This window comes from Lingula anatina, chromosome 3, assembly GCF_051362555.1.
Source record: "Lingula anatina isolate TDL-2025a chromosome 3, LinAna3.0, whole genome shotgun sequence".
NCBI classification, from domain to species: Eukaryota; Metazoa; Brachiopoda; class Lingulata; order Lingulida; family Lingulidae; genus Lingula; species Lingula anatina.
In genome coordinates, this window is record NC_141769.1 from 17,121,693 (window position 1) to 17,149,435 (window position 27,743).

A 27,743-nucleotide genomic window follows, 5' to 3' on the forward strand; every position below is an offset into this window, starting at 1 on the left:
GCAACTTTACTGAGCACTTTCGTACACTGTCCTTTAATCATTATAACTAGAAATATTGAAACCTCCCCCCCCCCACCCCCACCCCCAGTCTGCCATCTCCTTGTGCTGGAAACATGATAGATGGTCAATGTGGCCCTCCCGTGCTTCTTTGACACAAAATGTAACCATTTCCGGTGACAAAATATAGCCACGAAATTTCCAAGTAGGCCCTATTACAACAAACTCCAAAATAAAACATAGATGGTAAAATAACACCAAGAAGCGAAGGGCATTCGTTTCTGTACGTCTAAATGAATGAAGAATTACATGTGGCTGGGAACTAAATTACATACATGTATATACTGTACAAGTCTGTAAATGTCACGAAGTCATATTTGTATGTCTATAGCCCTATATATCCTGCAATTCAACTTATACTTCCCAAATTAACAACTTTTAAGTAGTTAAATGCCCTCAAATAAAATATGTGGGATTTCCTTCTGAAATATCAGGCAGACGAGGCTAAAAGATAATTCGTTTAGATTACATTCGTTTAAATTGAATAATTAGAAATTAATCCAAGTGCAGATATGGGTTGAGCAACGATTTGTGAATAAATTGTTTGATTTCTTTTTTTCTCGAGGAACATTGGATATGGTGCAAAAACCCCATGCATGATACTCTTGCTTGAAATGTCACAGATGCACAAATTTCAATTGCGCCCAAGTGCTCCTAACTAGCACACCTAACACATCCAGAAAACTTTTATGCTCGATTCTGATGGATGTTCACTGGCGACACTATTTAAGTAAGTCTTATCTGTCTCGCACTAATAACTAAAATAAATTTTTACCGGAATCAGAGCTTTTCGTCAGTAGAACCATATTTTTGCAGTTCTAACATCGAATTTCTTAACATTTTTATTGGCATTGTATCACTTTTCAAACTCTATAATAAATGAGTAAATAATTAAAGAAATTAAAAAGAATATCAAGTAATTGTGAAAGTGATGATCCTATAATTTCAACATTTCCCTTTCTGAAGTTCTGTGCCCGTGCCTCTTTCCTGTATAACAAACTTGAACGTGAATGCATATTACCTACCTTATTCGCCAGATGTCGCGCGTTGTTGTGATTGTCGTAAAAGCACAAACTACCCACTGGCGATATAAGTAGGAGGCTGCTTCCGGGTGAGGAAAAGGGGGCATGAGAAGTTCTGTGGAAAAAATATTAAGCGCTATGGCGAATCTAGAAAGGGCTTTCGTGCACAGTCGGTAACAGATTCTCGCTCGATAGATATGAGCTCAGATCATGCAGAAAAAACTGAGAAATCTACTGCCAGTATTACAATTCCGGTAAGTTATCTGATCGTTAATTAACTTTGCTTCCGATGCTAGCCTCTAATGCTGTATCCATTCCGATGACTGTGGTGGAGCACGCTTACCCTGCCAACGATAATGTTGCTCGTGATCGCTCAATGTGGTTAACTGAGTTATTCTCTTGTCTTTTGTTGGACTATGACCGCATCGATGATAAACTATGCTGATGCAGTAGCATTTGTTTGTTTATCGGTTAGAATATTGGGGGAAAGTTTTTCAATGCACTCATGTATTTTCTTATTTTGTCTTATATTATCTTCATTGTTTTTTTGGTTAGTTGTACACAATCACTGAAGTATTGTTAAAAATAAATACCTTCACTGTCTATCTCTTATTTGTGAGGCACAGTCTCTACCATTAAAAAATTTAAAAAAATTGAGGAGTAGTAAAGCATTTAAATTGCACATGTACATATAAAATGGCTTTTCCCCATGTGAAAATTTGGATCAAAAATTATTTAGTCTGATAAAGAAGTCTTGACCTGTGATGGCGGATGTTAGATAATAGATAATCATAATAAAATGTCTGTCTTTCGGACTTACTTAGAAAGTTATAAATTCAGTGTTTCAGTATTGTGCATCCCCTGGCTGTAATCACTGAAGTAATTTGCCATTTGATTAAATATTATGAATTAGTCTGTACTATGTGGGTATGTATTAACATTATTGTCATGTAGCCTTGACAGCTGGTCAAGAGGTTTAGTGTCTCATGCAGTTTATAAGAACTAGTGTCGTTATGTAAAACTATATTGGAATAGTCTTAAGATAGTAATTTGTACACATGCAGAACATTTATTATAGTAATGCTAAGTATACTTGTTAGTATTATATAGACACATCCTCCAAGCATATAATGAACAGACTACCCATAGAAATTTTGACATTAAACAGTAAAAAAAAAAAAAGAATCACAATTATTTCATAGTTTCATATAATGCTAACTTCAAAATGCCCAATATGATTTGAAGCAGAAAAAAAAGTTAATCAAAAGATTCTCAGAGATGTCTCTTTTGTGTTATCGTATAAAGCTGCTACCCGGGGTAATAAAGAAAACTAGACAAGAAATGTGAAAAGACATGATTGTATTAAGACACATGATTGATGAGGGGATAATTTAATTAGGACTAATAAAGGTGAAGTATGATAGGGAAATTGAGTAAAGTTAATTTGATTTATGGCTCGTGGTAACTTTCCTTGAACAGAGTAGAGAGCAGTGCTGAGTTGACACTATTTGTTCTGCATACCTGTATTTGAAAACCTTCTTCATATAATGCTTATAATGTTACCAGTTGGTTAAAAATATTCTTTATTTTAAGATACTGCTTGATAGTGATTAAGTATGTTCTGCTTTCAAAACTATTACTGTGCTTATGATTCAACATTGTCTGTGTTCACATCTGTGTCCAGACTGTTACAGAAATGCTCACACCCTTTGTCATCCAGTATTATTGTTTTGAATAGCTGATGTTGTTACAGTTTTTTTTGTGTGTATTTAGGGTGTCTGTGAGTGTTTGATAACATGCCAAGTTTTTTGTTTACTAGTAAGTGCTCCTTTAGGTTATATTGAAAAATGGGGCTTGTGGTTTTTAAACATAATAATCACAGTCCTAAATATTATATGATGTTAGCTTCAAGGCAAAGAAGGATGGTTGTACTATTGAACTATGACACCAGTGCCTTTTTTATAAAATGAACTTCTGGGACTTATTTTTTCTTGTGTATATATATATTTTATTGTCGACATATATGGGGGTGGGGTGGGTTCTTCTTATAATCAGTAGTGTAACTTAAACCTATTTGGTTCTCTGTGATGCAAAATTTGATCCAGGATCTGGGTCATTTTTTGTTTACATCAGGCTTGTTTTGAATATTCTTTCAGTCATTTTATATAAAAGGAAATGTTTATGAACAGGTTTTTGTGAAATAAAAAAAATTGAAATAGAGTTGACAGTTTGTATGTTGAAACAATTTTTTTGCAAGGTAAAGCAGGAGGTAGCATATTGGTCATTGCTAAAAAAAACTACCATAACTTGAACCTGATGTCCTATTTAATATAAGTAGAACATACTTCCTTCTTTTATCAATATAAAGAAGGTTGTAAATCTAACACGTACTTTGACTGACAGTTACACTTAACACCACAACAAACCCATGCATTCATTTAAAATAAATACATGGTGATGGATTTTTGATGACACATTAAAGGTTATGTTCATCTCAGTTCACTTTTAAGTAACCCATCCATACAGAATCATTAGTCACATTTTGACAGTGACAAATATGGTAGGTTTTTTTAAAAAGGTCATATGTAACAAATGTATTGTCAATCTTTTTCTTTCCAAAATGCCTCATATTAAAATATTTATGAAAAGATCTATGGCATAATTATGTTGCTTTGCAAAAGAGGAGGCATGGGCAGTGTATATTTACTGCATCCATCACTGCATCTATTTAGTCAAGAATTCTTGCTTTAATGTATGTCTTCTGTTTACTAGATGATGGGCTTTCTTCCTTATGTATAAACCATGAGGGTAATCTCAGCAATAATCTAATAAAGATCCCTGGCTATATTTAGCCATTTCATTTACATGTAAACTGCCGGGTGCCAAGTCCAGGCCTTGTTTACATGGAGAAAAGAGATTGGCTTTGATACTGTTTCTACTTGGGATCAATTATGAATTACTCCTAATGCATTTTATTCTGAAAGATGTTATTCTAGCATGATGTTAAAAAATTGAAAAAAAAAAAAATGAATGGAATTTTATATTTTAGAGAATATTTATGTATTTTTTAGTAAAAATGAATTATCATGATAATAGCATGCATTTGACCAAAACAAATTTGACCATTCTAGCTAGCCTAAAACTAGTAAAACTAGTTTTTTAGATACATTGGTGCATGTTGTATGTTAAATTGTTGAATCATCCATTATTATCCTTCTCAAATATATGTTTAAGGTGGGTGTACACTGTATAGTAAGGTGCAAAAAGTATAAATGAAGTTACTTTTAGTATAATGTTAAATAATTGATAAACTTAGGTCTATCCTTGTTGTTCCAGGATGATGGCATTCGCTTCTGGAAGGAAGAAAAAGTTGACGGTGCAGTTTATGGAATATACCTGAAAAAAGTCAAGTACACTGTATTATCTGAGGTGGGTATATTTTGAATGTATACACAGGTATATTTTGAATGGGTATGCACACAGCTGTAGATGTATATATACCTTTTTTTTGGGGTCAAGCTGTCCAGGTTCTTTGATCAGACATGAGCTTTTTCTGTGGAAAAGCAGAATTCCGCTTTATTAAATTCAATTCTGATGGTTCCTGAGATTCGTCAAGGTTAGGTGTAGGGTCCCATGACAAATGTTCAGAGTTTTTTTTTAAACCTAGGCTCATGTCTGTTAGATGTATGTTATCGAAAGTATTTTTTTTTCTGATTGCCACCATTGACTGTCATTATAGAACTTTGGTCATGTTGACTCAAGTGAAAAATATGTGAAGAAAAAGAAATTTGAAATGAGACTATATACATATGTTGAAAACATTTGACTTTGGACTACAGTTAAGTCTGTCCAAAATTTAAAAAAAAATAAATAAAAAAGAATATTGAAACAAAACTTGAAAAATGCAGAAGTCAGATTTCAGCACCAGTAACTCCAGTATAAACTAGGGAAAATAAAAAGGCAACATTAGTGTATACTTCATTACTTGATAACTCATAGTTTATAGTCAGAGTATGTTACATCCGGTTAGTTAAGCAGCCATTGAGTAAAAAAAAATCCCTCAGGCTAATGCCATTTCATGCAGGGAGCAGGAACTGGCAGATGTGTGCAATTTTTTTTTCATTTTAGATATAAGACCCTCTGCATTGATTAATGAATTATTAGACAGGATAAAAAAGGTGATGAAGTATTTTAGATTTGAGATCAATCATGGAGGGAGTAAACCCCTGTGGGAATGATGAGTCAGAGCATGGTTGGGTTTATTGCCTTGTTTTGGAATGTTTTTGTGCTTGTTTTTACTCTCTGTACAACATACAGACATTCCCATAAAACATGATACATGGGTGAAAGTTTTCAGGATTATGCCTGATTTCAGGATCTTCAGTCTCAATTCTGATCATTTTTTTTCATGTGGTCCAAATGTGATGAGAAATTGCAAGCCGTTTTTAGGATTTTCAGTTTTTATCGCTTTCACCAATGGTGTGTTTGTGATACACTTACCTGTTTCCACACACACACACACACACACACACACACACACACACACACACACACAGAGAGAGAATAAGAAAGACTGATGGAGACATACAGTACACATGTGCCCACCCCCCCCCCCCCTACACACACACATATGCACACACACATGTACATACACCCTCTGCTACCCCATAACACATCCTTGGCACTGCATGTGTGCCAGCTTAGACTTTGCCAAAATTATAACAGGGAATGAAGTTTCATAAATTTTTAACTCAAGGTGTCATTATATAACAATTAATTAACCTAATTGAATGGGTCATCAGTTCCAAATTTACATCATGTACCAGAAAGTTCTCATGTACTGGGAGTTTGCCATAAATATGTGTCTACTGTATGTGTACACTAGCCAGATCCTTGTTAATTGCCTGGTTTATAAGAAGACTCACTAGCCTATACAGTAAGAGACCTCCTACACAAACAAATGTTAGATTATAAATACAGGTGAAAAAATCTGCACACCTGGTCAGTGCTTAATTGCAAACAGGTACACAGATGTGTATGTATGTGTGTGTGCATGTGCGTATGTGTGTGTTGTTTGTGTGTGTGTGTAGGTATGTGTGTTGAGAAGTAGATTCGGCATAACCATTGATTGGCAATTTGTTCTCATTCTCATTAACACTATTCTCTGCATAAAACCCACACATGATGAGCTGGTCAGACATTAAGAAAGTTTCCTATATACATGGTTGTAGAAAAGATATATGTTAAGTTAAAGTTCTTTTTCTGTAAAGTTTGAGAAAAAAAAAGGATATATTACAGTGGCAATCAAGAGGGCAAGGATTCTTTCCGTATTAGCTATTCCCATCACTATAACATATTTTATCACGCATTGATCTTTATCCACATTTTTGTGAAGTTAAAGGTCATTTGGGTGTAAAACAAGTACACAGCATTGAACCTTGACTGGATAGATGTTGATGCATGCACCCCTTCATGAATAATGTATTAATTTGCAGTGTTTGTATTGTTATTGGTGTTACCGTGCCTTTATCAAGACAAAAATGTTCTGAAAGCCATCATTTACAACTTACAAAAGATACAAACTTTCCTTATCAGTGAGTTAGAAGTCAATTATTAGCTAGTGTCAGTCTTTAGGAAGAGCAGTCAGGGTGGTATCATACCATCTTCACTATTAAGGAATTCTCTACTGGTGTGTGTTCATACCTAGACCAAATAAAACTGGAAGTAGAGCTTTAACCTATAGAGAGCTCAAAGAGCACAGACCTCTGGCGAGAAAAGTAATTAATTAGTAAGTAATCATTGATTAACCAATGGATCATTCACAACATCTTTCGGTTTTGCATTTTTTTTTTGGGCTTATCCTGAAAATTTCTTCAAAATCTGTCCACAGCTTTGAATGAAAATAGACTAATGAGTTTCACTTGGTAAGGTTATAATGATAATCAGATATTCAATCTCATAAAGGCTTTTAAGATTCTAATTTTCTTAATAGTTTTAGATAGGGTGTTCAAAGTACCTTTAGTTTATTATTTTTCTTTGTAAACATATACATGTGACACACATTGTATGGCTTTGACAAAGCAGATAGCTTTAGGTGTAAATTCTTTTGTGAAGACAGCCTTGACTTAATTACCAGTGCTGCTCTATATATTTATATGCCCTTACCTGTGGTGATATGACCAAGGCAATTGATATAGTTAAGTACCACTGATTGTACTAGATAGGTAATGACTTCCTCCTTTTGTGCTCTTTGTTATACTTCAGTTCTCTCTTATATTTGTACATTAGTTTGTGATCACCTGTAGTTTTTATTCACCAGTTAATCATTGCAGTTTACCAGTTTAAACTGCTTTTCTTTTTGAAGTTTAGATTTATATAACATAAATTTGGGCTTAGAGAGAGTCGTATGCATCGGAAGTTTCTCATGCATTTTTGCTCAGGTGAGTGCTTTCATGCTTTCATCTGGGACATTGACAGACCCTCCTTACTAAATGCAGTGTATTTTTTCTTTTGACACAAATTTAGGACAACAGGTCCATGCCCAACAAGAGAAAATGAAAAAAAAAAAAATAAATAAATAAATAAATAACTGCCTTCTGTGAGGTATATCTATTAAGTGTAGAAGATGGCAGTAAATAAAATGAAAGTTATGTTCTCTGCAGTGAGATATGTACAGGGTGAGCTATGATCATAGCTGAACAAACCCCTGTTAGTGAAAGGTAGAATAAATATGTAGCTCTGGATTACCAGGTATATGAGTATGTTGAATAAGATTGAATAAAGTATAATTCCCTTGTGTGTTTTTTCTAGGGTTAGCTTTACAAAGGAAATTTAATCTGAAATTTTGTCAGAGCTTTAAGACAACACATTTGTCGTCTTCATTTAAAAATAAATCCATATTTACCCACTTGTATAAAGTATTGGTCTGAAACTATCCCTTTCTTGTTATAAATAGAGTATAATGTTTTATTTAATTTGAACTTAAATTGTTTTATTTTGTATCAAAGAAGTCTAAAAGTTTGGCCTAAAATTCAGACCAGTTTGGACTTAATTTTGTGTGTGAAACATTTGTGAAGGGTATGAGTATGAAGACTGATGTATAGGGTACATGTAATACTAGTGTTGCCTAGCCGACAGGTATCAATATACTACTCCAGTACCTCTCACACAGGTATGAGTAAGTGTTTACTATGCAGGAAACACCCTCTGGGTTATCTTTTATCTCTCGGTATTAATGTCTACTTCACTTAATAGAATGGGTTGTATGGAGAGATAGGGCTTTTGTATTGCATGGGGCAGTGCTGTTAATTGTACCACCAGCGTAGGCGCTGGCGGTACTCATGGTTTTAGTCCCGACCCGTATGTTCCGCCGGCTCCGCCGGCTCCTGCGGCTCCGCCGCCAAGTCACCGTTACCGCTTCTCCTCCTAGACGGTAAGGGCCTCCATACCCATCTCTTGGATTTAGGTCACCTATAATCTCAACTCGTTCCACGTAAAATTTGGGCTTTGTCGGTATTGGGGTCTAGGTGTGGCACTCATTGCAATGCACCCTTGTCCAAAAATGGCAAAATTAAATGCTAATTATCTCCCCTACGGAAGGAATTATGGGAAAAATTTCTACAGACAGCTTTCCAAAAGTCATATGTGTAGATTTCAAATAAGCCCTTGGATTTGACCTTTGACCTTTATTTCAAGGTCAAACGGGCCAAAATTTTCAAAAAAACAAAATTTTTGCCGAAAAAAATTTTTTTTGCGCTCTTATTCAGACACCACACAGACTTAACTAATAATATTAATGGAAAGTGTTACCCTTCAGGTCATCTTTCATCTCCGTGAATTTGGGGTCAATCGGTGCATTTTCACGGGAGTAGCGGCCATAAGATATCAAAACTGAAAATTGTCTCTAATTCGGGAACCGTTAATGCTAGACACCCATTCTTTTTTGCATTTTGTAGAGCATGTAAAGCCCAACACTGGAGGTGGTCTCCGTTTTTTTGTATTCCATACGGTTTTCGAGTTACGCTTTATCAAAAAGTCATATACTGGTGGTGAAAGCAAAATGTGCGGGCTTGGCAAAGCAGACAACTTGTGGTCAAAAATGACATTATTTCATCAAATTTGAACATCTGGAACTTCAAAGCACCTCCCATTTCAAGAATTTTGACCAAAATGACCTTTTCTTTATTTTAATTAATTTTTTCTGTAGGAAATTTATGGCACATTATGGTAACTCCAAAATTATAACATTTAGTCCCTTATATCTCCAAAACTGGCAGAGATAGGTCCATAGTTACTATTGAAGTTGAAAAGGAAGTCATATACTGGCAATCTAAATGTGACCTTAAAATTGACCTTTGACCTACTTTTCACCATGAACTGAACTTTGTAAATTTTGCATCCCTTTTATCTCCAAAACTGGCAGAGATAGGTCCATAGTTACTATTGAACTTGAATAGGAAGTCATATACTGGCAATCTGAATGTGACCTTAAAATTGACCTTTGACCTTCTTTTCAACATGAACTGAACTTTGCAAATTTTGTTTCCCTTTTATCTCCAAAACTGGCAGAGATAGGTCCATAGCTACTATTGAACTTGAATAGGAAGTCATATACTGGCAATCTACATGTGACCTTAAAATTGACCTTTGACCTACTTTTCACCATGAACTGAACTTTGTACATTTTGCGTCCCTTTTATCTCCAAAACTGGCAGAGATAGGTCCATAGTTACTATTGAAGTTGAATGGGAAGTCATATACTGGCAATCTAAATGTGACCTTGAAATTGACCTTTGACCTTCTTTTCACCATGAACTAACCTTTGCAAATTTTGTTTCCCTTTTATCTCCAAAACTGGCAGAGATAGGTCCATAGTTACTATTGAACTTGAATGGGAAGTCATATACTGGCAATCTAAATGTGACCTTGAAATTGACCTTTGACCTACTTTTCACCATGAACTAACCTTTGCAAATTTTGCTGCCCTTTTATCTCCAAATCTGGCAGAGATAGGTCCATAGTTACTATTGAACATTGATAGGAAGTCATACACTGGCAATCTAAATGTGACCTTGAAATTGACCTATGACCTACTTTTCACCATGAACTGATCTTTGCAAATTTTGCTTCCCTTTTATCTCCAAAACTGGCAGAGATAGGTCCATAGTTACTATTGAACTTTAATAGGAAGTCATATACTGGCAATCTTAACGTGACCTTGAAATTGTCCTTTGACCTACTTTTCACCATGAACTGAACTTTGCAAATTTTGCTTCCCTTTTATCTCCCAAACTGGCAGAGATAGGTCCAAAGTTACTATTGAAGTTGAATAGGAAGTCATATACTAGCAATCTAAATGTGACCTTAAAATTGACCTTTGACCTACTTTTCACCATGAACTGAACTCTGCTAATTTCTTTCTCTTTTAACTCCTAACCTGGCAGAGATAGGTCCATTGTTACTATTGAACTTGAATAGGAAGTCATATACTGGCAATCTTACTGTGAAATTGACCTTTGACCTACCTTTTGATGAACTTAACTTTGATTGTACCATTTTAAGTTATATATATATTTTTTTTGCATATTTTGAAAATTCTTATTGATTGCATTTTTACAGCTTGTCAAGCAAAAGACTGGTGGCTGTGTCCCTTATTTTGTGTATGTGGGGGTCTATACAAATGCGCTTGCTCCAGCTGGTGGTACAATATTCGGAGGCGGTATCGCCTCTCTGATCCTCTAGTTTAGCTAGGGAATGATATTGAAAAAAAAAAAACAAAAACAAAAAAAAACACCAGAGGTAAATAAATAATTTGAAATAAATAATTTAAAATGAATAAATAAATCTCATGTCTGCAATTTCAAGCTGTAGAGTCTAACCAGAATTTGAAGATATGAAATAAATATACGTAAATATTTATTTCTACAAATGACATAAATTAGTATATATATATATATATATATATATATATATATATATATATATATATATATATATATATATATATATATATATATATATATATATATATATTCATACATAAACTAATATAATTAAACATTTCAAATGCTTAGTGTAAGTCTAGGGTAAAACATAGAACCTCACTCCAAGGTTTTTACAGTGATACTAAAATTTCTCAGAAATTTAGCGCTCAGGGATAGTAATTTTCAGCAAAGTGGATCATCTCTCCTACTTGATTCCCTGTTGATGACAGAGAGTGTTGAAATCAATACAGGATTCAATTGATCTGCTTTGGCTACCGGCTAAAGTGACTTGTATTATGTGTGAGAGAGCCAGAAGGTGGACGGATATATATTGAACACCTCTCCTGGTTTTGCCCATTTAGGGTACCAGTGCTGGATATAAAGACCAATTTCACACTAGTATATATAATGTCCTGTAATTATTGTGAATAAACCCGAGATGGATAAGAGGAAATAGATCTCTCTCTCTCTCAAAAAAAAAAAAAAAAGGAAAATGCTAGCTTACCATCATGAATGTATCTGAACTTGCCTGTCATGTATGTTAAAAGAACACAACATGTCCACCCACTCACTCACACACACACACACACACACACACACACACACACACACACACACACACACACATGCATTTTATCATATCAAATTTATTTAATATCGAAATGACCAGCTCTACATATCTCATCAGTTTTTCTTTTCTAATTTGACCATAATTTTCATTGAATTTCATCTGTAAATATTATTACTTTCAGCTTGAGCCTGCAGACAGTGACCAAGTTTCTCATCTCCAGTGGCAGACCCAGAGAATAAGAGTTGTAAAGGCTGGAACTTTAGAACGCTTAGTCGAAAGTTTGTCATCAGAGACCGGGGAGTTGGACTCATCTTACGTCAATGTCTTCCTTGCAACTTATAGAACTTTTGCCAGTGCTAAACAGGTGCTGCAGTTAATATTAGACAGGTAGGGTATCTAACAAGGATTGTTATTGCAGCAATTTGTCATAAGACTTGAAATTATCAATTAACTGTAGGTTTGATATTGAGTTTGTATAAGATGTAACTTGAAATGTTGGGGCAAAGACATTCCTGGCTATATGCCATAGGTCAAAGAATGTTAAATTCATAAAATTTTAAGAGTTTAGTTCATTAGATTTCCCAATGAGAAAATTTGTAGAAAGTGATTTGTAGAAGAACAGCAGTTAAAGTTGCTGTATTCATCCATTTGGTAACATCTTTTTATATTTGTGTATATTTTTCATCTCTTATTAAGATGAGAAAAAAAAACAGCTACTGTACAACAAAAATTGCATTGAGAATGGAAACGCTCCTAGATATATATCCCAACAGAAATAATATATGATCAATATTATTATTATTGTGATTATAATTTGTTTCTCAGGTATCTAGCCATAGACCAGAATACACAGCAAAATGACCAAATGCATGAGAAGATAAAAAAGTAAGTGATTTATCAGAATAAAAAGTAATTAAGGCCTGTGTATCATAATTAGTCTATTTGAAGTATTGTTTAAGGGAAAGAACAGGGGAGTAAGCTTAGGCGATGGGGCATTAGTTTTTTAAAGGCAAAGAAAAAAGACTTCACCAAAGTCTGTTTTTTGGGAATATTTTTGATAATAATTTCATATATTTGCCTTTAAAGTTTTTAACCAATTATCAAGCATTTCCTTCAGAATCGTGTTTCTTCTTAATACACAGTTTCATGTCATCTCAAAATGAAGACTGAAGGTGAAGGCAGATTTTTCATATCAGTTTGAACTTTTTTCTCATAAGAAGACACACCTTATGAAAACAATGTCACGGTTAATCATCATATTAAATGCCACAGGTCAACACACTTCAAAAGTATTGACTCTGTCTATTTTATATGGATCATTTAAGGTAAATGGTATCCTTGTCTGTCTTTGTCATCATCATTGTTAAAGTACAGGATTTCTATGTAAACAAGCTCTTTAATGATTCCCACAATGGCTGTGTGATGGTGAACTCTCACTAGGGGAATCTTAAGTTCAATCAGTGACCTTGATAGAGGTCATTGGCCCAATAAGTGCAGTTTAAAGGCTCAGCTTGCGCCCCCCTTAAACCCCACATTTTTCCCCTTCCTCACTCTTTTTGGACCAACATGCCAACAACAAATAAATGCTAGTAAATGTCAGAGGATACTTAAATATCTGAACCCATTTGTATACAGTATGGTATGAATTTATCCAATAGTTGGCCAGAAATTGAGCTTAACTCCAAAGACAAATTTGAGCTATAAAATCTTGCTGTAACAGATATGTTTTAAACAACTAAAAGGCAGTACTACATGTGCTAAGCAGAAGCTATTAATTTCCCTTGATGAACAAGTAAGAGCATTTTAACCTACGTATTAAAAGAGGTATGGTACCCAGGAAAAGGGTATGAATGGAAAGCCTGTGTAGCCTTCCTTAATGGAACAATTAGGAAGTTCATTTACATGATACAGAGTCTCATGATTATAGTATTTGGAGAGTTCTGGGCTACACAAATACCTAGAGTACCGACTAACAGATGTTGTTCCTCTTGTGATGCAATTCAATTGGCGTATTCCTTTTGAATTTGTTACAACTTTGATCATGAAAACTATATAAATAGACATTGTATTTATCCCTTATGAATGTCAAGTAGTTCATTTTATTTTATTTTTTACTTATCTATTTATTTATCAGTATTTGGTGAAGTCACTGCCACAGAATACCAGAGATTCATTGAAAATTTCTTCAAAATCAACTCTGTTCCCATGACATATATCAATACTAATTTCACATTCCATCAGTCACCTCTATTTTACCATGGCACCAATGACATTTGGTTGTCTTATTGCACATTCTATTGCAGACATGTAACATCTTGTTCACAGACTCCAAGATGTTTCGATAATTGGATCACAACTTTTAAGATGTTACACCTCGTTATGCACATATTTACCGACTAATCTTTTTATGATCAGATTCATTAAAATTTATGATTGAGATTATGAAATTATGTACAAGATTGATCATACAATTTGAGAACAGGATCAAAGCAGTTTGTTGGTATATTATTATACACATTGACTACTCGCTCTGCATTTCTTCCTAGGAACTTGTCTCTAAGGGCAAATTCCCATAGATTTTAGATCGATCTATCCCCGTGGGGAGTCTCACTAGGTTACTGTCAGAAAATCCAGCTTAAATGTCTGTCCCGCCTACTACAAGCAGTAAGGGGGTAATTAACTTTCGTGTCTGCCCGGCTGACAGCTATTTAGCGTGAACCCCCAGGGAGTTAGGTCGATCTAAAGTAGGTCGATCTAATCTATGGAAATGGGGTGTAACAGTTCAAATATAGCTGGCCCACTTGAAAGCTTGTCACATAATCCCCTAATAGACATTGAATAGACCCCCCCCCCCCCCCCCCCCCCCCAGGATGATGTGGCAAGCTTACAAGTGGGTTGGTCATACTTGATCTGTGGATCTGTTAGTCTGCAGATCAACCCTCTTGTGAATGTTCTCTTAGACTTATGTGGCTTGACTGAATACATTGATGGTGTGTAGTTTCTCTCTTCTGTGTAGTTTTCACAAGCAAGAGATCAATTCTAATGCACTTGTCTGATATATTGAGTGACCAGACATGACTAGATAAGGAAATGAGGGGTTTTCATTTGTGTATAAATTGTTTACTTGATGCCTAAATTTTCAAGACCAGCAGAGCATTAAAGCACTGATTCATTTGAATCCTATCAGATCTCTTCCCAAAAAGAAAGCTGCTTCCCAACTGGAGGATACTTACGAAGCTAATTATTTTGAACATTTAAGTACAAGTATACTATATATTAGGCAATGATGCCTTATGAAGTCATACATGATTAGTTTATTATACAGAAACCTCATCAAGAGGACACATGGTTGTCTTCTGTATGATTTATGCAAGCAATTGATTTATCCAGTAAATTTAACTGAAAAAAATCTGTTGACATTATTTAGAAACAGAGAATATTATGAGAAACAATATCTGGCACCACTTTTCACGTCTCCACAACTATTGATTTACTTTTTGTGATGTGGGGCAGAGAAATCCCATAACAACTTGCATGGAATGGATTGCAGGCCAAATTGGGATATTTTTTACGCTACTTGGCACTTTGATTTGTTGGACATTGATCAGATTTAAGACTCTTACTGACGTTTTTTTAACAGCAGCACATATGAAGTGGAAGGAAGATTTGTTAGATTTTGGAATAAATGAAAGGTCAAGTAGATATTGTGATTGTAGATTAGTAGGGTTTCTTATGTCTTTATTACACAGTATATATAATATTTATGGAATATGTGCACATGCACAGGAATTTGTTGATTGGACTTCATCAAAATTGAACTTGACTCTTATAGCATTTTTATATACCTGTGCCAGAAATCCATTGGTCAGTGAAGAAAATGAATTGTTTTTAAGGAGTAACAAATTATTTTGAATAAATAATAGATTACAATTTGAAATGTTTTTTTTTTCAGAACTTACAGATCAGTAACGTCCATGTGGTTGGACACATATCCAGAGGACTTTCGAGAGCCACCAAATTATCCCTGCCTCACTTTACTGGAGAAGTTTGCAGCAGAAAATATGCCGACCAGTGATCTTGCCATACGCAGTCAGCACAAAAAGGACAAATTTATGAAGGAAGAAGAGGGAGAACATCATGGTATGTTATTGTCAGTATCTTTATTTTAATTAAAGAGGGAAAAAAGCTCTGTTAGGCAGAATGTAGTCTTAAGAGATATTTTTTTTTTCCATCCAAAAGAAAACGAGGCAAAAGATGTTAAAATACTTGTATGTGCAGAAATTTTCAACTGCTCTTTGCTGCAGTCTTCCTCAGTGCTATTGTTAGACCACAAGACGGAGTTGTGGTCAAAATGATGTTAACGACTGGGTTCCCATGCCCAGATCTGTCTAACTGGATCGACCCATCTCCAAGGGGTTTCTTACTAAATTGCTTTGAGCTTAAACAGCACGCCTACTGAAGCCGCTAAATGATAGTTAATTACCCTTTAACAGCTTCAGTGGGCGTTCAAGACATCTAACCACTGAAGTTGATAGAAAATGAGTGAGAACACCCATGGAGATAGGTCGATCCAAAGTAACTGTTACTACCATAGTCTCTTGGAATGGTCTCAAAGACTGACCTATAGACTGTTAGGCAGAGTGTTGGATATTTTTTTTTTGTGATTTGTACAGAGCTTTGAAATTTGTACAAAACTTTGAAATTTCCAGGAAAATTAGGTTTATAAAGTTCTAATGCTCCTTGTATTACCTAATAATTTTCTTCCCTGATGATGATGATGATGTTCTGCTAAACATCAAAATACTGGAGGTGAAAATATTTCCATATTAAGCTGTTGACTGAAGAAGAATTACCTTATTCTGATAATATTCCCTACTTACATACTTGTTAATAAATTCAATCTGGATGTTCCATATTTTCATTTTTATTTTTAGATGGCAATATTGACTTCCACCTCAATCTTTGTGATGAAGTTGACTTCATGATAGACACAGAGTACCAGAAACCTCTAGACTTCATGTCAATTCCAAACGCCATGTTTGCCCAGCAGCTTACGTATATGGACGCGGTAAGCACATGCATACATTAACAATCAATTGAACACTTAGGTCTAGTTTTGTATTTGCTGATTTGGATTGAAAAATGTTGATAAGATTTGCTCCAATTTAGCCCCTAATTGCATGGTAATATTAACCACTCACTAAATATCAAAAATGGATGGTGGAATGATAATTTTCGTCATGTTCATTGCAAATTCTTCATCATGCCATGTTCATCTTTATTTGAACATACAATATGAAGTCTTTTTATCTGAATTTTTATTTATTTTTTTGAAAATTGTTAAACTTAATATATGAAATATGTTTTAGGGTTGTATAAAATTAGTGGATAGATATAGCACAGGTAAATGTTATATTCAGTTTTGGTGGATATTTTTTACCACTTGCTTACGAAATGAAATTGGCTCGTTCTTTTGAATTTCAACTTTTTTTTAAAATGCCATATGGCAAAACCAAACAGTTACAAAATGAAATTCAGAAGATGTATGCAAACAATGTTTGTGTGCAACCTAACTTTGACTGAAAATATTATCTTTTTGACTTGTTTTCTCAAATAAGCACCATATCTTTTTGTGCTGGATTTGTCAGGATGATTTGTCAGTGAGTTGGTATTTCATTCTCACATTGGTGCACTGGGGACAGTTTTCCAGAAACTCACCAGAACATGTTTAGCCCCTAATTGCATGGTAATATTAACCACTCACTAAATATCAAAAATGGATGGTGGAATGATAATTTTCGTCATGTTCATTGCAAATTCTTCATCATGCCATGTTCATCTTTATTTGAACATACAATATGAAGTCTTTTTATCTGAATTTTTATTTATTTTTTTGAAAATTGTTAAACTTAATATATGAAATATGTTTTAGGGTTGTATAAAATTATATTTTGATGATGTTTTTTCTGCTGTTTTAGAACACCAACACAACAAAAAATTAAATTGTTTCTTTTTCCAGCAATTATTCAAGAAGGTCCTGCCCCACCATTGCTTGGGGTCAGTGTGGTCAAATCGGAAGGACAAGAAGAAACTAGATGCCCCCTCAGTGGTGGCCACTGTAGACCAGTTTAACAGAGTGTCCTACCGCGTCATAGCAACAGTGCTTAAACAGCCAGACATGAAGGCATCGCAGAGAGCTAAGATCATTGCAAAGTGGATAGATATAGCACAGGTAAATGTTATATTCAGTTTTGGTGGATATTTTTTACCACTTGCTTACGAAATGAAATTGGCTCGTTCTTTTGAATTTCAACTTTTTTTTAAAATGCCATATGGCAAAACCAAACAGTTACAAAATGAAATTCAGAAGATGTATGCAAACAATGTTTGTGTGCAACCTAACTTTGACTGAAAATATTATCTTTTTGACTTGTTTTCTCAAATAAGCACCATATCTTTTTGTGCTGGATTTGTCAGGATGATTTGTCAGTGAGTTGGTATTTCATTCTCACATTGGTGCACTGGGGACAGTTTTCCAGAAACTCACCAGAACATGTTTTGCCTGCTACTTTCAGTCAAACATTCACAACTTATTTAGCCCCAAATTTAAAGCATTTAAGTGGCCATTTATTATGGTTTCACAAGAGCATAAATTCTGCATGTGATATCACTATAAATACTGGATGAATCAGAACATTAGCTCTCTCGTAAATCATGTTGTTTATTTGTTTTCAACAGGAGCTGCGTGTGTTAAAGAACTTCTCTTCATTAAAAGCCATTGTCTCAGGTTTACAATCTAATTCTGTCTTCCGTCTGAAGCGGGTGTGGTCCATGCTGCCCAAGTAAGTACTAGAGTTCTAAAAAAAGGGGTTTAAATTCTGAGCACAACTGTCAGTACTCTTAGACTGTCCAGGGAAAATACACTGTCATTGGAACTAAGACCAGACATAGTCACATTTTTTATGTCATCATTTCTCATTTGGCAATTTTTTCAGTTTTGATGAAATTCTTTAAGAAGAATGGTTTCTTTACATTCTTTATCATTTCTTGAAAATCAGTTCTTGAAAATATGCATTTAATATTTAGTAAACTTCTATTAAACAGTAATAATTTTAAATGCATTAAAAATTTTTAAGTTTTTTATTGTATAGATATCTGATGTTTGAAATTTGTTTAAAGTCTGATATTTGAAACATTTCTGTTCTTTACAGGGAAGTCTTTGCATTGTTTGAAGAATTATCCAGTATATTTTCAGAAGAAAACAATCAAATGGCCCACCGTGAGCTGCTCAACAAGGTAGGATAATATGATAATAAGATTGGTTGTTTTGGTACATTATTCCTGACATGTGAGTATTAATAGAGCCTACCCTTGGAAATAATCATTGACAATGATAATGCAAACTTTTCATGAAGATTGTTATTTTGTAAATCTTCTACCAAAAACATGATTGAAGTGTGGACTAACGTTACCTTAGCTGATTTAGAATTATAAAAAAAATGCAAGTAAATTGCTTGACTTACTCCATTTCTGTGTCTACTTACAGGAAGGAACAGCCAAATATGCAGCCACCGACACTTGGGGGAGGAACTGGAAGCGGCGGACAGGGCATTCTCACAAACGGAAGGCAAAGTCTGTGGATGGGGTAAGTTTGTGGTGCTGCTCATGTGATTTTATGTGATACACAAATATTGTTATTAATATGAGTTGGTACCATGTTTTTGGATATATCTGCTTCACAAATGTATTCAGTCTTTTTTCCCCTAATCCTTCTGCATATTGCCACACCCTCTATATGTCCATGTACATATTGCCACACCCTCTATATGTCAATTGACATACTGTCACACCCTCTAAATGTTAATGTACATATCACCACACCCTGTAGATGTCCACTCCATGTCCACTTCATGTCCACTGTAAATATTTCAGATCACAGTCCAGGGGACAGTGCCGTACTTGGGGACCTTCCTCACTGACCTCACCATGATTGATACAGCCACGCCTGACCTGTCTGAGGACGGACTCATCAACTTTGAGAAAAGACGAAAAGAGTTTGAAGTGCTGGCACAGATCCGACTCTACCAGTCAGCGGCACATATATATAACCTGCAGCCGAATGAGAGATTTATGGTCTGGTTTAGTGGAGTTCGAGTTTATAATGACAACGAAAGGTAATATTTCAAAGTATTTAAACTGATGCTCACCTCAAGAAATTGTGAATTTAAACTTTTTTGAAAGATTTTGGTATTTACACATAGACTTGATATCTTTGACATGTGTCATCATGATGACAGATAAATTAAGACCATGAAGGGAAAGTTTAATAAAACTAGGTATTGTGGATAGTTTGGCATAATATTCCATGAAGTCTGTGCTGTCAACATTGGCCCCACACCAAATGTCTGTTGACTTGAAAACTTGCCATTAAAATTTGTTATTTAAATTTGTTCATTTTCTAGTTAGTGGGGTTTAACATTATTACATTTATTTACTTGGAAATGTAGACCTCTCCTTGTTGTTCCAGCTATGAATTATCTTGTGCCATAGAACCTGCTGACTCTCCAGCTCATGGGAAACTGAAGAAAAAAGCAAGGTTGGTATCTGAATGTATTTTTTCCATGATATGTGACAAAAGAATGGTCAACTGTGTTTTTATTTGTTTTTATTTTTTATTTTTGTTATGATCTGAAAGTTACTTAATAGTGCAAAAATGGTAAAAAAAAGAAGCGGGTAAAAAAAAGAAGTAGGAAAAAAAGTAAATGTTTGAAATAAATAAACAGTTGAACTCTCACATTTGATTTTTTTTCAATGTACAATGAACGTATGAAATTTTAATTAAAACCTAATTTGACATGACATACACTTTCAAGCATATAGAAAAAATAGAAAGCTGAAACTGAAAGGTGCATTGAAATTTTGTTTCATATATTTTATATATTGTATCTTTTTAGATTTTAAGATGTCAGACACTTTCAAATAAATTAAATATATAGAAAAAATATAAAGCTGAAACTGAAACATGCATAAAAAAATGTGTTTCATATATTTAATATATATTGTATCTTTTAGTGCCCTGTCATGTGTGAGTGGGCTGATGAGGACACCAAGCATGGGTTCTAACTCTTCACTAAATCAGGACTCCAGATCCTCTGACAGCAGCAGTCTGGCTGATTCTCTGTCTCTGTTATCTACTTCTCAGGTATGAATTTATTTTGATAACTTTATTTCAAGGTGTATTCATTTTCTACTTGTATTTTAAAAGAGCCTGCGTTTTATAACTGAGCCAGCTTCCATATTTTTTAACTGCCATTCCCGCCTGCTTTTTCACATCTGAAATTCAGTTGCATTAGATTAAATTTTACCACACCAGTCAAAAATGTTAGGTGGAGATGTAAACTGCACCACATGCCCTTCTGTGTAACCTTGAAATCTAAATGACTGGAAGAATATCTTTGAATGGTGCAGCAAACTTAAATCAGACTTGCTGTAAAGGGGCGAGAAAAGCATGTATGTATGGAAGTCTGAAAAAGAAAGTTGCTGCCTCGGATCAAGCCTCAAGGTCATGTACCTAAACTGTTCTCTGGGTCTTTTCTTTCCACTTTTTTAGTCAGATTTGAGCATTGTTGATAGTATTTTGCACAGAATTTTAATCACACAAATTGTTGCTGATTCAAAATTTATAATTATACTGATAGGAAAATTTATATCTTTTAAACTACCAGATAACTTGATTAAAAAAGTTAAGAATTAAACTTGGATAGATGATTATTAAATAACTTAATCAATGAAGTTTTTAATAATTTGTTACTTGTGATTATAGTCATAACTCAGTAAATTAAAAAAGAAGTTGATGTGTTTCTCAAAAGTAGTTAAGAATATTATAACATCAAATTGGTTTTTTCAGTAACACTGAAAAGTTAACTGCACATTATAATATAAAGAAATGTGAGTAAGAAAAAATGATACATCCTTAAAAAGGTAAAATTTTAAATTGGAATGAATGAGTTATTTGAAAATTATAAGTTATAACGTGAATATCATATTTCCAGATCTCCACGGATTCTCAACTGAAATCTCCTCTCTTGTCTCCCGGTGATATCACGGAGTTTAAATCTCCCGATGCCTGTGTTATTAAAGTCAAACTTGACACAGGGACCGAGGAGGATACTAGCCTCTACAAGTCCATCATGGTAAGTGTGACTGATTTTAAATCTCCTGATGCCTGTGTTATTAAAATCGAACTTGACACAGGGACCGAGGAGGATACTAGTCTCTACAAGTCCATCATGGTAAGTATGACTGATTTCAAATCTCCAAATGCCTGTGTTATTAAAGTCCAACTTAACACAGGGACTGAGGAGGATACTTGTCTCTGTAAGTCCATTGTGATAAGTTTTGCAGAGTTAAAATCTCCCAATGCCTGTGTTGTTTAAGCCAAACTTGGCACAGGTTGTATTGTTTCCTTTTTCTGTATCTATTGGTATATGCAGGGCTTAATTACAGCACAGTTTAAACAATAAATGCATAATTATTCTATTTTTATTTCTCAATATTCAAACTGAGATTGGTTGTTGGCATATTTGTCAGCTTTGGCTGGTTATATTTCCAGCTTAGCAATTGTTAACATCAGTTTTGTATCTGTGCATTTGTCACTGTTAGCTGGTTATATTTCCTGCTTGGCAATTAGGACCATTTGCAGTGTGTCTGTGTATTTGCCAGGTTTAGCTTTTATTTTTATTTTTTCATTTTCAACTTGGCAGTACAATACAAAATAAGATATTTTCAAATTTTATGGTGATATTGTCTCTTTTCCTGTTTCCAGCTTGGCAATGGAGACCATACGGGTGTTGTTATCAAGAAAGTGTTGGAGAAATACAATCTTGAAGCTGACAATCCAACTGACTACAGCATATACCAAGTCCTGCCAGATGGGGGTGAGTAAAAATAACAGATGATGGTGAATCCAGGTTTTATACGAGGGGAGGTGGCATGGGAATAACATATATTTGCCTTGTTTTGCTAGAAAAGTATTAGATACTAGATGGCTGACAATTTTACTGTAGCACAGTGTATGTAGGGTATGGGGATGGAAAATTAGCTTGGCTTTGTCTTGCTTGAAACATGTATTCATCATAGATATTTGTCCCACTGAAATGCAATCTCTTATTGATTTATAATAAAAAGGATTTTAAAATGTATTTATTTATTTTTATTTATTTATTTATTTTTTAGATCTACACATCCCCGATAAAGCCAATGTGTTCTATGCCATAAATAACAATGTCAAGGAACTGAGATTTATGGTTTGCAGAAAAAGCCTAGTTCCTGCTCATATGACCATGCCTTACAGAGGTAAACGGACCTCCAATAAGAACAAAATGAAGAAGAAAAACTCCTTATAGCTGAGAGTTCTTATTGTTTCTCCCAGCACAGTTGTAATTTTTTACTGAGGAATGTTATAAATTTTGAACAGAAAACTGGCTTCCAAAGTAATGTGCAGCTCAGAATGAAGGAAATGGCTTCCCGTAAGAATGAAGAAGATGAAAAACTCCATATAACCATGGATACTTATTGCTTCTTCAAGCACAGTTTCAACTGGAAATTGATTGAAATTTTGATTTGCAGCCTTGAATTCCAGAGAGAAATGCAGATTTGTTTTTACTCAGAATGAAGTGAGATTAATTCTGCACATTGTAATATGATTGTACTTAAATGCAACAAAACTTCCATAAAGAATAAAAAATAAAAATAAATTTCAACTAAATATGTATAAGTAACAGTTATACTAGGTGCTGTCATTTATATTTCTTCCATCAGTGGTAATCATTATATTTTTATCAGCATTGGTTTGACTGTGGGCAAGATATCTAAAAAAATCTTCAGGAATATTATGTTTTCAGGATTGACGTTTTGCCTTGTATTTGAAAAGGAACTTTTGATTACCTTTTTGGCAGATTCCTATGCTCTTGGAGTGTCCTTAAGTTGTGACTCTCATGATTTGTTATGACAAGTCAAACAACCTTCTATATTGAAAATTAAGAGAATTAAGTGGAAATTTATCACAGCCAAGGGAGACTCAAGGCATCAATGATTGATTCAATGATATTGTATTTATACTGCCATCAATTATTCAGAGTCATATCATTATGAATACAATGATTTATACACTACTTTGAAATATTTATATTGATTTGTGGTTATGTGACATTCATTTGATAAGATGTGGACATATTTGATGATACTGGTCAAGTAAATGAACTTTAGAAAAACTTAATATCTCATGGTGCTTTTTACAGATTTGAAAAAATGTGTTTGTACTAAGCGAAATGTTGCAGCAATCCTATGAGTTACACCATATAATTAAAATAACATGACAGTAAATTCAACTGTAATATGGCTTGATTACTAGGATTTTTATGTTGAAAGTTTCCTAGACAGCATTATATATAGAAGTGTTCTTGAAATCATTCAATTCAAACAAAAGGCAGTGAATTTTTAAATGCATTTTTCAAGTGTGTGGTCTATCATATCACGTATAGTATTTGCCACTGTTAAATGTAATACTGCAATAATACATAAAGCACTATTTTATTCTCACAATTTTTGAGTCTTCATTTGTATAGAATAATGTAGAACTCAATTTCAATCATGGGCAGCTGCATAATATTTAATGTTGTCAATTAAAAAGTGAGAGTAATTGTCAGTTAATCATGCTTAAACATTACATATTGATGTATCTTGAACAAATACAAGTCAAATTAAGATACTTGATAGGAATTTTACTACAGGCCAAATCGTACTGAGGTCTAGCTATGTAGATAATTCTTACACAACATTACAAGTTACTTTTTTTCTAATGTCATTGTTGGCAAAGGGTAAAGTTGGATGCGAGTGACCTGTCAGATAGATCTGAAGTTATTTCTAGTCCAGAAATATTTCACAGAGATGTACATTAATAGATGGTTGTGAATTGTTTGTATACAAATGTGGTAATGTTTAGAACTAGATTACCAGGTATAGGTCAAGGCCAGGTTAGGGTCAAGGTCACAGTAAGGTGATGTCAAATATTTGCAAGTGTATGTAGACATTAATTTCAGCAACATACCTGTATTTGTGCTTTGCCCTAGATCTTGTTAAGTTATGCTTTTTCTGACTTGCTTAAAATACTGGAATTAACAGTAGTGTCTGATATGTGGTTTATGACTCTTGAGTTATTCCATTTTGTTGGGATTTTTTAAATTGCTTACAAGTGTATACACAACTTGTCCCTGTTGTTTGGCTGCTACAAACTTGAAAACATTTACACCCTCTGCAAAAGGAATTGGGGATAAGAATCACTTTCTGAATTTTTAATGATATTATTGTGATGATAACTTGCCTCTTAGAGTTTGAATGTTAATTCATTTTTTAAGCAGATAGCTGAATGGTGAATAACATTTTTCATTTTAAATGCATAATCTGGCATTTTGTTAATGGAGTTACCTCTGTGTATCCGAAGCCTCTGAATTTAAATTGCTGAGATATTGCTAAAATTACTTTAAATTTCTTACTTTTGGTGTGAGATTTTAGCACAGTGGGAAATTAAGCGTGTATCAGCATTGGATATCTTTTGAAGTGGCTTTAACTAAATAATCTATCATATCTCTCTTACATATTTGTATAAGTTTGGATTTTGGAGCTGGTCTCTTTAACTCGTAATTGTTCTCCTAGTATTATTATCTGATTTTAATAATGTGTTTTGCTTTTATTATGGCACTTGTAAATAGAATAAAAATTATTTTAAATGGTTTTGTATGTACATGTATGTGCTAGTAATCTATATCACGGTGTCACTTCCAGTATTGATCAAAAATAAGATATGCTGTGAATGATGTGCTTTTCTAGGGTAAATTCACTATCTTTTAACCATTTAATATTAAAAGGGCAATTATTCAAACTAATTACAAAAATATAGACTGAGATTATCTTTATAAGTGAAAAATATGCAAGTGCTTCTGTGAGTTTGTTTACATCAATTTCATGTAGTTTGCGTTTTCTTTATAAGTTCATGCTTGTAAAATATGTCATAATGCCAGTTTAAGGTTTACATTTCCTCTGGAACTATGTGCATTGAAATATTCCATATCATATGTTGCTTGTCGCCAGTGCTGTGTAATGATAATTATTGTAACAAATTATATAGTAATTTTTAAACCATAATTATTAAATTGTAACTGAAACTACATGTATATTGTGCAATAACCACTTCTATTCCTTTAATTAATTAATTTGTAAAAAAAACTCAGTTGTAGTCTCTTTTAATTTAAGAGTAAAACTGTGTGTCCTTATTCATCATACTATTGTGGTTTTTAAAACAGCTATGGATACTTTGTAAATTATGGAAACTAGAAGGCGTTGTAATTGAGTTCAAATGTAAAAGTAAATATGCTCTCTTTTTATACAGCATTTCACTGGCAATTCAAACAACCTACACTGCAAAACCATTGTTATACTTAGGCCATCGCATTAGTATGACAGTAATAAAATATTCCTGGATTTATTTCTAGCTGATATGTGCCTTGCTTTGCTTCTCCTTTCGTGTTCATTGTACCGCCAGCGTTAGCGCTGGCGGTACACATGGTTTCGGTCCCGTCCGGATCGTTCCGCCGGCTCCGCCGGCTCCGTTGGCTCCGCCGGACGGCTACCGTTACCGCTTCTCCTCCTAGACGGTAAGGGCCCCCGTACCCATCTCATGGATTTAGGTCACCTATAATCTCAACTCGTTCCACGTAAAATTTGGGCTTTGTCGGTATTGGGGTCTGGGTGTGGCACTCATTGCAATGCACCCTTGTCTAAAAATGGCAAAATTAAATGCTAATTATCTACCCTACGGAAGGAGTTATGGGAAAAATTTCTATAGACGGCTTTCCAAAAGTCATATGTGTAGATTTCAAATATATCCTTGGATTTGACCTTTGACCTCTACTTCAAGGTCAAATGGGCCAAAATTTTCAAAAAAATGAAATTTTTTACGAAAAAAAATTTTTTTGCCCTGTTATTCAGACACCACACAGACTTAACCAATAATATTATTGGAAAGTGTTACCCTTCAGGTCATCTTTCATCTCCATGAATTTGGGGTCAATCGGTGCATTTTCACGGGAGTAGCGGCCATAAGATACCCAAACTGAAAACTGTCTCTAATTCGGGAACCGTTAATGCTAGAGACCCATACTTTTTTGCATTTTGTAGAGCATGTAAAGCCCAACACTGGAGGTGGTCTCGGTTTTTTTGTATTCCATACGGTTTTCGAGTTACGCTGTATCAAAAAGTACACATTGGTGGTAAAAGCAAAATGTGCAGTACGGTAATAGATAATAAATTTTGAACTCTGGAAAAATAAAACATAAGGCTTGGCAAAGCAGACAACTTGTGTTCAAAAATGACATTATTTCATCAAAATTGAACTTCTGAAACTTCAGAGCACCTCCTATTTCAAGAATTTTGACCAAAATGACATTTTCTTTATTTTAATTAATTTTTTCTGTACGAAATTTAAGGCACATTATGGTAACTCCAAAATTATAACATCTAGTCCCTTATATCTCCAAAACTGGCAGAGATAGGTCCATAGTTACTATTGAACTTGAATAGGAAGTCATATACTGGCAATCTAAATGTGACCTTGAAATTGACCTTTGACCTACTTTTCACCATGAACTGAACTTTGCAAATTTTTCTTCCCTTTTATCTCCAAAACTGGCAGAGATAGGTCCATAGTTACTATTGAACTTGAATAGGAAGTCATATACTGGCAATCTAAATGTGACCTTAAAATTGACCTTTGACCTACTTTACACCATGAACTGAATTTTGCAAATTTTGCTTTCCTTTTATCTCCAAAACTGGCAGAGATAGGTCCGTAGTTACTATTGAACTTGAATAGGAAGTCATATACTGGCAATCTATATGTGACATTAAAATTGACCTTTGACCTACTTTTCACCATAAACTGAACTTTGCAAAATTTGCTTCCCTTTTATCTCCAAAACTGGCAGAGATAGGTCCATAGTTACTATTGAACTTGAATAGGAAGTCATATACTGGCAATCTAAATGTGACCTTAAA

The 27,743-nt window shown here is 34.2% G+C and overlaps 1 protein-coding gene across 1 annotated transcript; it reads left to right on the forward strand.

The window, feature by feature from the left end:
* Nucleotides 1–1,134: 1,134 nt before the first annotated feature.
* LOC106163318 (ral guanine nucleotide dissociation stimulator-like 1) lies at nucleotides 1,135–26,186 on the forward strand. The gene is made up of 16 exons (XM_087008419.1): nucleotides 1,135–1,333; nucleotides 4,416–4,508; nucleotides 11,815–12,020; nucleotides 12,459–12,518; nucleotides 15,586–15,773; nucleotides 16,568–16,701; nucleotides 17,653–17,865; nucleotides 18,372–18,475; nucleotides 18,845–18,929; nucleotides 19,180–19,278; nucleotides 19,566–19,807; nucleotides 20,161–20,229; nucleotides 20,706–20,835; nucleotides 21,686–21,826; nucleotides 22,459–22,570; nucleotides 22,869–26,186. The coding sequence occupies exons 1-16, from the start codon at nucleotides 1,277–1,279 to the stop codon at nucleotides 23,036–23,038; spliced, it is 2,103 nt and encodes a 700-aa protein (XP_086864545.1). The 5' UTR covers nucleotides 1,135–1,276; the 3' UTR covers nucleotides 23,039–26,186.
* The last annotated feature ends 1,557 nt before the right edge of the window (nucleotides 26,187–27,743 follow it).

Excerpts from the sequence above, each read along its gene's own strand:
- LOC106163318 (XM_087008419.1), top strand. The coding sequence starts at position 1,277 with ATGAGCTCAGATCATGCAGAAAAAACTGAGAAATCTACTGCCAGTATT. Across the intron at positions 4,509-11,814 it reads AGTACACTGTATTATCTGAG|CTTGAGCCTGCAGACAGTGA; the intron begins GTGGGTATATTT and ends TATTACTTTCAG. Across the intron at positions 18,930-19,179 it reads ACCGTGAGCTGCTCAACAAG|GAAGGAACAGCCAAATATGC; the intron begins GTAGGATAATAT and ends GTCTACTTACAG.